General features: G+C 48.1%; 1 protein-coding gene across 9 annotated transcripts in view; it reads left to right on the top strand.

Moving 5' to 3' along the window:
• dgkaa (diacylglycerol kinase, alpha a) overlaps window positions 1–12,364 on the top strand; it is a 237,164-nt gene that overhangs the window by 162,994 nt on the left and 61,806 nt on the right. For all 9 annotated transcript variants that reach the window (XM_072494037.1, XM_072494038.1, XM_072494045.1 and 6 more), the window contains 3 exons: window positions 3,094–3,168; window positions 3,485–3,604; window positions 8,738–8,855. In XM_072494037.1, the coding sequence (XP_072350138.1) occupies window positions 3,094–3,168; window positions 3,485–3,604; window positions 8,738–8,855 (313 nt within the window). The remainder of the gene's footprint in view (window positions 1–3,093; window positions 3,169–3,484; window positions 3,605–8,737; window positions 8,856–12,364) is intronic.

Below are 12,364 nucleotides of genomic sequence, written 5' to 3'. Positions count from 1 at the left end.
GTTTGTTTCGATGTCACTAGCTTTCGGAGCGCTGCTCCTTCCTCAGAAAGTAAAATAGCAGAAAGTGTTAATAGTAGAATAAAGGTCAGCACTGTCTGAAAGTAAAAGAGCAGAATGTGTTAATAGCAGAATAAAGGTCAGCCTTGTCTGAAAGTAAAATAACAGAATGTGTACATAGCAGAATAAAGATCAGCCCTGTCTGAAAGTAAAATAGCAGAATGTGTGAATAGCAGAATAAAGATCAGCACTGTCTGAATGTAAAAAAGCAGAATGTGTTAATAGCAGAATAAAGATCAGCACTGTGGAAAGTAAAATAGCAGAATGTGTTAATAGCAGAATAAAGATTAGCACTGTCTGAAAGTAAAATAACAGAATGTGTTAATAGCAGAATAAAGATCAGCCCTGTCTGAAAGTAAAATAGCAGAACGTGTTAATAGCAGAATAAAGATCAGCACTGGCTGAAAGTAAAATAACCGAATGTGTTAATAGCAGAATAAAGATCAGCCCTGTCCGAAAGTAAAATAGCAGAATGTGTGAATAGCAGATTAAAGATCTGCACTGTCTGAAAGTAAAATAACAGAATGTGTTAATAGCAGAATAAAGATCAGCCCTGTCTGAAAGTAAAATAACAGAATGTGTACATAGCAGAATAAAGGTCATCACAGTGTGAGAGTAAAATAGCAGAATGTGTTAATAGCAGAATAAAGGTCAGCCCTGTCTGAAAGTAAAATAACAGAATGTGTTAATAGCAGAATAAAGGTCAGCCCTGTCTGAAAGTAAAATAACAGAATGTGTTAATAGCAGAATAAAGATCAGCTCTGTCGGAAAGTAAAATAGCAGAATGTGTTAATAGCACAATAAAGATCAGCACTGTGTGAAAGTAAAATAGCAGAATGTGTTAATACCAGAATAAAGATCAGCCCTGTCTGAAAGTAAAATAACAGAATGTGTTCATAGCAGAATAAAGGTCAGCACTGTCTGAAAGTAAAATAACAGAATGTGTTAATAGCAGAATAAAGATCAGCTCTGTCGGAAAGTAAAATAACAGAATGTGTTAATAGCAGAATAAAGATCAGCCCTGTCTGAAAGTAAAACAGCAGAATGTGTTAATAGCAGAATAAAGATCAGTCCTGTCTGAAAGTAAAATAACAGAATGTGTTAATAGCAGAATAAAGGTCAGCACTGTGTGAAAGTAAAATAACAATGTGTTAATAGCAGAATAAAGATCAGCCCTGTCTGAAAGTAAAATAGCAGAATGTGTTAACAGCAGAATAAAGATCAGCACTGTCTGAAAGTAAAATAGCAGAATGTGTTAATAGCAGAATAAAGATTAGCACTGTCTGAAAGTACAATAGCAGAATGTGTTCATAGCAGAATAAAGGTCAGCACTGTCTGAAAGTAAAATAGCAGAATGTGTTAATAGCAGAGTAAAGATCAGCACTGTGGAAAGTAAAATAGCAGAATGTGTTAATAGCAGAATAAAGGTCAGCACTGTCTGAAAGTAAAATAGCAGAATGTGTTAATAGCAGAATAAAGATCAGCACTGCCTGAACGTAAGATAGCAGAATGTGTTAATAGCAGAATAAAGATCAGTACTGTCTGGAAGTAAAATAGCAGAATGTGTTAATAGCAGAATAAAGATCAGCACTGTCTGAATGTAAAATAGCAGAATGTGTTAATAGCAGAGTAAAGATCAGCACTGTCTGAAAGTGAAATAGCAGAAAGTGTTAATAGCAGAATAAAGATCAGCACTGTGGAAAGTAAAATAGCAAAATGTGTTAATAGCAGAATAACGATCAGCCCTGTCTGAAAGTAAAATAGCAGAATGTGTTAATAACAGAATAAAGATCAGCACTGTGGAAAGTAAAATAGCAGAATGTGTTAATAGCAGAATAACGATCAGCCCCATCTGAAAGTAAAATAACAGAATGTGTTAATAGCAGAATGAAGATCAGCACTGTCTGAAAGTGAAATAGCAGAATGTGTTAATAGCAGAATAAAGATCAGCACTGTCTGAAAGTAAAATAACAGAATATGTTAATAGCAGAACAACGATCAGCCCCATCTGAAAGTGAAATAGCAGAATGTGTTAATAGCAGAATAAAGATCAGCACTGTCTGAAAGTAAAATAGCAGAATGTGTTAATAGCAGAATAAAGATCAGCTCTGTCTGAAAGTAAAATAGCAGAATGTGTTAATAGCAGAATAAAGATCAGCACTGTCTGAAAGTAAAATAGCAGAATGTGTTAATAGCAGAATAAAGATCAGCCCTGTCTGAAAGTAAAATAGCAGAATGTGTTAATAACAGAATAAAGGTCAGCACTGTCTGAAAGTAAAATAGCAGAATGTGTTAATAGCAGAATAAAGGTCAGCACTGTCTGAAAGTAAAATAGCAGAATGTGTTAATAGCAGAATAAAGGTCAGCACTGTCTGAAAGTAAAATAGCAGAATGTGTTAATAGCAGAATAAAGATCAGCCCTGTCTGAAAGTAAAATAACAGAATGTGTTAATAGCAGAATAAAGATCAGCCCTGTCTGAAAGTATAATAGCAGAATGTGTTAATAGCAGAATAAAGCTCAGCACTTTCTGAAAGTAAAATAACAGAATGTGTTAATAGCAGAATAACGATCAGCTCCGTCTGAAAGTAAAATAACAGAATGTGTTAATAGCAGAATAACGATCAGCCCCATCTGAAAGTGAAATAACAGAATGTGTTAATAGCAGAATAAAGAGCTGCACTGTCTGAAAGTAAAATAGCAGAATGTGTTAATAGCAGAATAAAGGTCAGCCCTGTCTGAAAGTAAAATAGCAGAATGTGTTAATCGCAGAATTAACGTCAGCACTGTCTGGGGAGGAGGGATGGACAGGAATGTGGGGTGAGGTTACAATCAAATCAGACACTATCTTATTGAATGGCAGAGCAGACTCGAGGGGCTGAATGGCCTCCTCCTGCTCCGAATTCAGATGTTCACAATAATACAGGTGCCAAAATGGTTCTCCGGCCGCCCCGCGTGAAATTGCCCCGAGAGACTTCAACTTGCTGCTTTCCTGCAGCAGTGTAACGATCTGATGTGTCGCTCCTTCTGCCCCACAGGAAGTTGATCGGATTATTACCCAGATGATGCACGTGGCAAAGTATTTGGACTGGGACGTGACCGAACTCGAACCCGTGAGTCTTTCATGTGGATACCGAGCAAATCCCATTCACTAATTGTTACAAAACAATGAATCTGCTTGTCAAAACCCCTGCCTCCACTCGTGTCAGGAATGGGTACACTTGTATTAAAACCACTCGCCACAAAACCGTGTTTATTCCAGATATTGAAAGCAGCAATTCCATTGGAGCTGGAGCCATTTCCACCATTTTTCTCTCCCATTCTTCCACTTTTACATTCCCTCCTTCACATCTCCCCCCCGCCCCCCAAATTGTTTTTCCCGATCGGAGTCGAGGATCTGACTTTCAAACTGATTTGTGCTCCATTTAGATTCTAAAAGAGATGATGAGCGAGATTGATTATGATGGCAATGGCACCGTTTCATTGGACGAATGGATTAAAGGCGGGATGACAACGGCCCCTTTATTGGTTCTACTCGGACTGGAAGCTGTGAGTAACGTATCAACTGAACTCTTTGAAAGAGATATCGCTCTTTGCAAAGTGTCCTCGAAAGCTGACATTGTTGAAACGGTTCAGTTGGAGCATTTGTGTTTTGACGACAGTGGACAGACTAGGAAAAATCGCCCACCTCCCCTCCCCCACCTGGTAACAGTTGGAAAACCTCCCCCCCCCCCCCCCCCCCCCCCCCCCCCACACCATCCCTCTCATCGCTCATGTGCACAGTGTTACCATACCCTGGGCAAGTGCACGATCATCTCTAGCCTCACTGGTCCCTCCTGTCTTCAAACTTAATTTCAGTTTGTACTTTCAATTCCTGCCTCTGTAGTTTCAGAAATACAGCACTCACAGGCTTTCTGGAGAGAGATAGCAGTACAGCACTCACAGGCTTTCTGGAGAGAGAACAGTACAGCACTCAAACGCTTTATGGAGAGAGATAGCAGTACAGCACTCAGGCTTCCTGTAGAGAGATAGCAGTACAGCACTCACAGGCTTTCTGGAGAGAGATTGCAGTACAGCACTCACAGGCTTTCTGGAAAGAGAGATAGCAGTACAGCACTCACAGGCTTTCTGGAGAGAGATTGCAGTACAGCACTCACAGGCTTTCTGGAAAGAGAGATAGCAGTACAGCACTCACAGGCTTTCTGGAGAGAGATTGCAGTACAGCACTCACAGGCTTTCTGGAGAGAGATAGCAGTACCGCACTCACAGGCTTTCTGGAGAGAGATAGCAGTACCGCACTTACAGGCTTTCTGGAGAGAGATTGCAGTACAGCACTCACAGGCTTTCTGGAGAGAGAGATAGCAGTACAGCACTCACAGGCTTTCTGGAGAGAGATTGCAGTACAGCACTCACAGGCTTTCTGGAGAGAGAGATAGCAGTACCGCACTCACAGGCTTTCTGGAGAGAGCTAGCAGTACAGCACTCACAGGCTTCCTGTAGAGAGATAGCAGGACAGCACTTACAGGCTTTCTGGAGAGAGATAGCAGTACAGTACTCACAGGCTTTCTGGAGAGAGAGAGATAGCAATACAGCACTCACAGGCTTTCTGGAGAGAGATAGCAGTACCGCACTCACAGGCTTTCTGGAGAGAGATAGCAGTACAGCACTCACAGGCTTTCTGGAGAGAGATAGCAGTACAGCACTCACAGGCTTTCTGGAGAGAGAGATAGCAATACAGCACTCACAGGCTTTCTGTAAAGAGAGAGCAGTACAGCACACACAGGCTTTCTGTAGAGAGATAGCAGTACAGCACTCACAGGCTTTCTGGAGAGAGAGAGCAGTACAGCACTCACAGGCTTTCTGTAGAGAGATAGCAGGACAGCACTCACAGGCTTTCTGGAGAGAGATAGTAGTACAGCACTCACATGCGTTTTGGAGAGATAGCAGTACAGCACTCACAAGCCTTCTGGAGAGAGATAGCAGGACAACACTCATAGACTTTCTGGAGAGAGCTTGCAGTACAGCACTCACAGGCTTTCTGTAGAGAGATAGCAGTACAGCACTCACAGACTTTCTGGAGAGAGAGAGAGCAGTACAGCACTCACGGGCTTTCTGGAGAGAGAGATAGCAGTACAGCACTCACAGGCTTTCTGGAGAGAGAGATAGCAGTACAGCACTCACAGGCTTTCTGGAGAGAGAGATAGCAGAACAGCACTCACAGACTTTCTGGAGAGAGAGAGAGAGAGAGAGCAGTACAGCACTCAGGTTTTCTGGAGAGAGATAGCAGTACAGCACTCGCAGGCTTTCCGGGGAGAGATAGCAGTACAGCACTCACGGGCTTTCTGGAGAGAGAGATAGCAGTACAGCACTCACATGCTTTCTGGAGAGAGCGATAGCAGTACAGCACTCACAGGCTTTCTGGAGAGAGATAGATAGCAGAACAGCACTCACATGCTTTTTGGAGAGAAAGCAGTACAGCACTCACATGCTTTTTGGAGAGATAGCAGTACAGCACTCACATGCTTTTTGGAGAGATAGCAGTACAGCACTCACAGGTTTTCTGGAGAGAGATAGCAGGACAACACTCATAGACTTTCTGGAGCGAGAGAGCAGTACAGCACTCACAGGCTTTCTGGAGAGAGATAGCAGGACAACACTCATAGACTTTCTGGAGAGAGCTTGCAGGACAGCACTCACAGGCTTTCTGTAGAGAGATAGCAGGACAGCACTCACAGGCTTTCTGTAGAGAGATAGCAGTACAGCACTCACAGGCTTTCTGGAGAGATAGCAGTACAGCACTCAAGCTTTCTGTGGAGAGATAGCAGTACAGCACTCACAGGTTTTCTGTAGAGAGATAGCAGTACAGCACTCAGGCTTTCCGGAGAGAGATAGCAGTACAGCACTCACAGGTTTTCTGTAGAGAGATAGCAGTACAGCACTCAGGCTTTCCGGAGAGAGATAGCAGTACAGCACTCACAGGCTTTCTGGAGAGAGAGATAGCAATACAGCACTCACAGGCTTTCTGGAGAGAGATAGCAGTACCGCACTCACAGGCTTTCTGGAGAGAGATAGCAGTACAGCACTCACAGGCTTTCTGGAGAGAGATAGCAGTACCGCACTCACAGGCTTTCTGTAAAGAGAGAGCAGTATAGCACACACAGGCTTTCTGTAGAGAGATAGCAGTACAGCACTCACAGGCTTTCTGGAGAGAGAGAGCAGTACAGCACTCACAGGCTTTCTGTAGAGAGATAGCAGGACAGCACTCACAGGCTTTCTGGAGAGAGATAGTAGTACAGCACTCACATGCGTTTTGGAGAGAGAGCAGTACAGCACTCACGAGCCTTCTGGAGAGAGATAGCAGGACAACACTCATAGACTTTCTGGAGAGAGCTTGCAGTACAGCACTCACAGGCTTTCTGTAGAGAGATAGCAGTACAGCACTCACAGACTTTCTGGAGAGAGAGAGAGCAGTACAGCACTCAGGCTTTCTGGAGAGAGATAGCAGTACAGCACTCGCAGGCTTTCCGGGGAGAGATAGCAGAACAGCACTCACAGACTTTCTGGAGAGAGAGATAGCAGTACAGCACTCACGGCTTTCTGGAGAGAGAGATAGCAGTACAGCACTCACAGGCTTTCTGGAGAGAGAGATAGCAGTACAGCACTCACAGGCTTTCTGGAGAGAGAGATAGCAGTACAGCACTCACAGGCTTTCTGGAGAGAGAGATAGCAGAACAGCACTCACAGACTTTCTGGAGAGAGAGAGAGAGAGAGAGCAGTATAGCACTCAGGCTTTCTGGAGAGAGATAGCAGTACAGCACTCGCAGGCTTTCCGGGGAGAGATAGCAGTACAGCACTCACGGGCTTTCTGGAGAGAGAGATAGCAGTACAGCACTCACATGCTTTCTGGAGAGAGAGATAGCAGTACAGCACTCACAGGCTTTCTGGAGAGAGATAGATAGCAGAACAGCACTCACAGGCTTTTTGGAGAGAAAGCAGTACAGCACTCAGGCTTTCTGGAGAGAGATAGCAGTACAGCACTCACATGCTTTTTGGAGAGATAGCAGTACAGTACTCACAAGCTTTCTGGAGAGAGATAGCAGGACAACACTCATAGACTTTCTGGAGCGAGAGAGCAGTACAGCACTCAGGCTTTCTGGAGAGAGATAGCAGGACAACACTCATAGACTTTCTGGAGAGAGCTTGCAGGACAGCACTCACAGGCTTTCTGTAGAGAGATAGCAGGACAGCACTCACAGGCTTTCTGTAGAGAGATAGCAGGACAGCACTCACAGGCTTTCAGTGGAGAGATAGCAGTACAGCACTCAGGCTTTCCGGAGAGAGATAGCAGTACAGCACTCACAGGTTTTCTGTAGAGAGATAGCAGTACAGCACTCAGGCTTTCCGGAGAGAGATAGCAGTACAGCACTCAGGCTTTCTGGAGAGAGATAGCAGTACAGCACTCAGGCTTTCTGGAGAGAGAGCAGTACAGCACTCAAGCTTTCTGTGGAGAGATAGCAGGACAGCACTCACGGGCTTTCTGGTGAGAGAGAGCAATGCAGCACTCACAGGCTTTCTGGAGAGAGATGGCAGTGCAGCACTCACAGGTTCCTGGAGAGAGATAGCAGTACAGCACTCGCAGGCTTTCTGGAGAGAGAGCAGTACAGCACTCACAGGCTTTCTGGAGAGAGATAGCAGTACAGCACTCACAGGCTTTCTGGAGAGAGATAGTAGTACAGCACTCACAAGCTTTCTGGAGAGATAGCAGTATAGCACTCACAGACTTTCTGGAGAGAGAGAGAGCAGTACAGCACTCACAGACTTTCTGTAAAACGATAGCAGGACAGCACTCTCAGGCTTTCTGGAGAGAGAGATAGCAGGGTCTGGTTTTTGGTTACAGCCTGTAATGCTTTCCTGTAGCTAGACTCCGTCCGGTTGTCTTCAGTTTCAGAAATACAGACACTCACAGCCTTTCTGGGTAGAGAGAAGAGAGAAAAGGTCCTTTCCCCTCAATGTCCAGGATCCAAACACCACCCGTTACTGGGCAGGGTAGAGTCCTTTGGGCCAATTCATGGCAACATTCTGGTGAATTGCCTCTGCATCCCCTCCAGTGCAATCACATCTTTCCTATAATCTCTCTGTCGCCCCCCTGCCTGTCTTTCTTTCTCTCTTTCTTTCTCTCTTTCTTTCTCTCTTTCTCTCTTTCTTTCTCTCTTTCTTTCTCTCTTTCTTTCTCTTTCTTTCTCTCTTTCTTTCTCCTCTTTCTTTCTCTCTTTCTTTCTCTCTTTCTCTCCCTCTCTCTTTCTTTATCTCTTTCTTTCTCCGTCTCTTCTCTCTCTTTCGTTCTCTTCCCTCTCTCTTTCTTTCTCTCTCTCTCTCTTTCTTTCCCCTGTCTTTCTCTCTCGCTCTCTCTTTCCTCTATCTTTCTGCCTCTCTCTCTCTTTGTCTTTCCTCTGTATTTCTGCCCCTCTCTCTCTCTCAGTCTTTCCGCTTTCTCTCCCTCTCTCTCTCCCTCTCTCTCTCTGTCCTATCTTTCTGCCTCTCTCTCTCTCTTTCTCTCTTTCTTTCTGCCTCTCTTTCAGCACCCCCACACACACAGTGCCGTGTACCAGATTTGACCCCCATTCTTTGTGGGTGACTGTTGATGATTTTGTCCCGTGATGCAATATCTTTTTTTCTCCGCAGAGTTTGAAGGATGACGGGCAACATATTTGGCGACTGAAACACTTCAATCGACCCGTGTATTGTAACATGTGCCAAAATATGTTGCTGGGGATCAGAAAGCAAGGATTATGTTGCACTTGTAAGTGCTCTATTCTCGATCCTCCTCCTCTTGATTCTGTCATCTCCTTTAACACCTCCCCTTTCAGTTAGACTCTTGACCACCAGTTCCAATATCTCCTTCCGTGTCAGAATGTTCTCTGATAATGGTCCTGTTGACATTGAAGATTCCGGGAGCACTGGCTCTTGGCCGGGCCTGGAATATCTCACCCATTCTGTCCATAAAGCCCTCGCATTCCTGTTCTTGATATTCCTTTAGCCTTGAAATCATTTCATCCTTAATTAACGATGATTATCTTAAAGTTAATCCTCCCCCTCTGACCGAAATTCCTCAGGCAGCACCTTCCAAACCCACGCTCACTGCTGACCAAACCCACGCTCACTGCTGACCAAACCCACGCTCACTGCTGACCAACACACTCCCACTGCTGACCAAACCCCACGCTCGCTGCTGACCAAACCCACGCTCACTGCTGACCAAACCCACGCTCACTGCTGACCAAACCCACGCTCACTGCTGACCAAACCACGCTCACTGCTGACCAAACCCACGCTCACTGCTGACCAAACCCACGCTCACTGCTGACCAAACCCACGCTCACTGCTGACCAAACCCACGCTCACTGCTGACCAAACCCACGCTCACTGCTGACCAAACCCACGCTCACTGCTGACCAAACCCACGCCCACTGCTGACCAAACACACTCCCACTGCTGACCAAACCCACGCTCACTGCTGACCAAACCCACGCTCACTGCTGACCAAACCCACGCCCACTGCTGACCAAACCCACGCTCACTGCTGACCAAACCCACGCTCACTGCTGACCAAACCCACGCTCACTGCTGACCAAACCCACTCCACTGCTGACCAAACCCACGCTCACTGCTGACCAAACCCACGCACACTGCTGACCAAACCCACGCTCACTGCTGACCAAACCCACGCTCACTGCTGACCAAACCCACGCTCACTGCTGACCAAACCCACGCTCACTGCTGACCAAACCCACGCTCACTGCTGACCAAACCCACGCTCACTGCTGACCAAACCCACGCTCACTGCTGACCAAACCCACGCTCACTGCTGACCAAACCCACGCTCACTGCTGACCAAACCCACTCCCACTGCTGACCAAACCCACGCTCACTGCTGACCAAACCCACGCCCACTGCTGACCAAACCCACGCTCACTGCTGACCAAACCCACGCTCACTGCTGACCAAACCCACGCCCACTGCTGACCAAACCCACTCCACTGCTGACCAAACCCATGCTCACTGCTGACCAAACCCACGCTCACTGCTGACCAAACCCACTCCCACTGCTGACCAAACCCACGCCCACTGCTGACCAAACCCATGCTCACTGCTGACCAAACCCACGCTCACTGCTGACCAAACCCACGCCCACTGCTGACCAAACCCACGCTCACTGCTGACCAAACCCACTCTCACTGCTGACCAAACCCATGCTCACTGCTGACCAAACCCACGCTCACTGCTGACCAAACCCACGCTCACTGCTGACCAAACCCACTCCCACTGCTGACCAAACCCACTCCCACTGCTGACCAAACCCACGCCCACTGCTGACCAAACCCACGCCCACTGCTGACCAAACCCACTCCCACTGCTGACCAAACCCACGCTCACTGCTGACCAAACCCACGCTCACTGCTGACCAAACCCACGCTCACTGCTGACCAAACCCACGCTCACTGCTGACCAAACCCACGCTCACTGCTGACCAAACCCACGCCCACTGCTGACCAAACCCACGCCCACTGCTGACCAAACCCACTCCCACTGCTGACCAAACCCACTCCCACTGCTGACCAAACCCACTCCCACTGCTGACCAAACCCACTCCCACTGCTGACCAAACCCACGCTCACTGCTGACCAAACCCACGCCCACTGCTGACCAAACCCACGCTCACTGCTGACCAAACCCACGCTCACTGCTGACCAAACCCACGCTCACTGCTGACCAAACCCACTCTCACTGCTGACCAAACCCACGCTCACTGCTGACCAAACCCACGCTCACTGCTGACCAAACCCACGCTCACTGCTGACCAAACCCACGCCCACTGCTGACCAAACCCACTGCTCACTGCTGACCAAACCCACGCTCACTGCTGACCAAACCCACGCCCACTGCTGACCAAACCCACGCTCACTGCTGACCAAAACCCACGCTCACTGCTGACCAAACCCACGCTCACTGCTGACCAAACCCACGCCCACTGCTGACCAAACCCACGCTCACTGCTGACCAAACCCACGCTCACTGCTGACCAAACCACGCTCACTGCTGACCAAACCCACGCTCACTGCTGACCAAACCCACGCCCACTGCTGACCAAACCCACGCTCACTGCTGACCAAACCCACGCTCACTGCTGACCAAACCCACGCCTCACTGCTGACCAAACCCACGCTCACTGCTGACCAAACCCACGCTCACTGCTGACCAAACCCACGCTCACTGCTGACCAAACCCACGCTCACTGCTGACCAAACCCACGCTCACTGCTGACCAAACCCACGCTCACTGCTGACCAAACCCACGCTCACTGCTGACCAAACCCACTCCCACTGCTGACCAAACCCACGCTCCACTGCTGACCAAACCCACTCCCACTGCTGACCAAACCCACGCCCACTGCTGACCAAACCACGCCCACTGCTGACCAAACCCACTCTCACTGCTGACCAAACCCACGCTCACTGCTGACCAAACCCACGCTCACTGCTGACCAAACCCACGCTCACTGCTGACCAAACCCACTCTCACTGCTGACCAAACCCACGCTCACTGCTGACCAAACCCACGCTCACTGCTGACCAAACCCACGCTCACTGCTGACCAAACCCACGCTCACTGCTGACCAAACCCACGCTCACTGCTGACCAAACCCACTCCCACTGCTGACCAAACCCACTCCCACTGCTGACCAAACCCACGCCCACTGCTGACCAAACCCACGCCCACTGCTGACCAAACCCACGCCCACTGCTGACCAAACCCACTCTCACTGCTGACCAAACCCACGCTCACTGCTGACCAAACCCACGCCACTGCTGACCAAACCCACTCCCACTGCTGACCAAACCCACGCTCACTGCTGACCAAACCCACGCTCACTGCTGACCAAACCCACGCTCCACTGCTGACCAAACCCACGCCCACTGCTGACCAAACCCACGCTCACTGCTGACCAAACCCACGCCCACTGCTGACCAAACCCACGCCCACTGCTGACCAAACCCACGCCCACTGCTGACCAAACCCACGCTCACTGCTGACCAAACCCACTCCCACTGCTGACCAAACCCACGCTCACTGCTGACCAAACCCACGCTCACTGCTGACCAAACCCACGCTCACTGCTGACCAAACCCACGCTCACTGCTGACCAAACCCACGCCTCACTGCTGACCAAACCCACGCTCACTGCTGACCAAACCCACGCTCACTGCTGACCAAACCCACGCCCACTGCTGACCAAACCCACGCCTCACT

The sequence above is a fragment of the Scyliorhinus torazame genome, chromosome X, assembly GCF_047496885.1.
Source record: "Scyliorhinus torazame isolate Kashiwa2021f chromosome X, sScyTor2.1, whole genome shotgun sequence".
Classification (NCBI taxonomy): domain Eukaryota; kingdom Metazoa; phylum Chordata; class Chondrichthyes; order Carcharhiniformes; family Scyliorhinidae; genus Scyliorhinus; species Scyliorhinus torazame.
The sequence above is the reverse complement of the archived record's forward strand: the minus strand, read 5'-3'. Positions and strand labels throughout refer to the sequence as shown.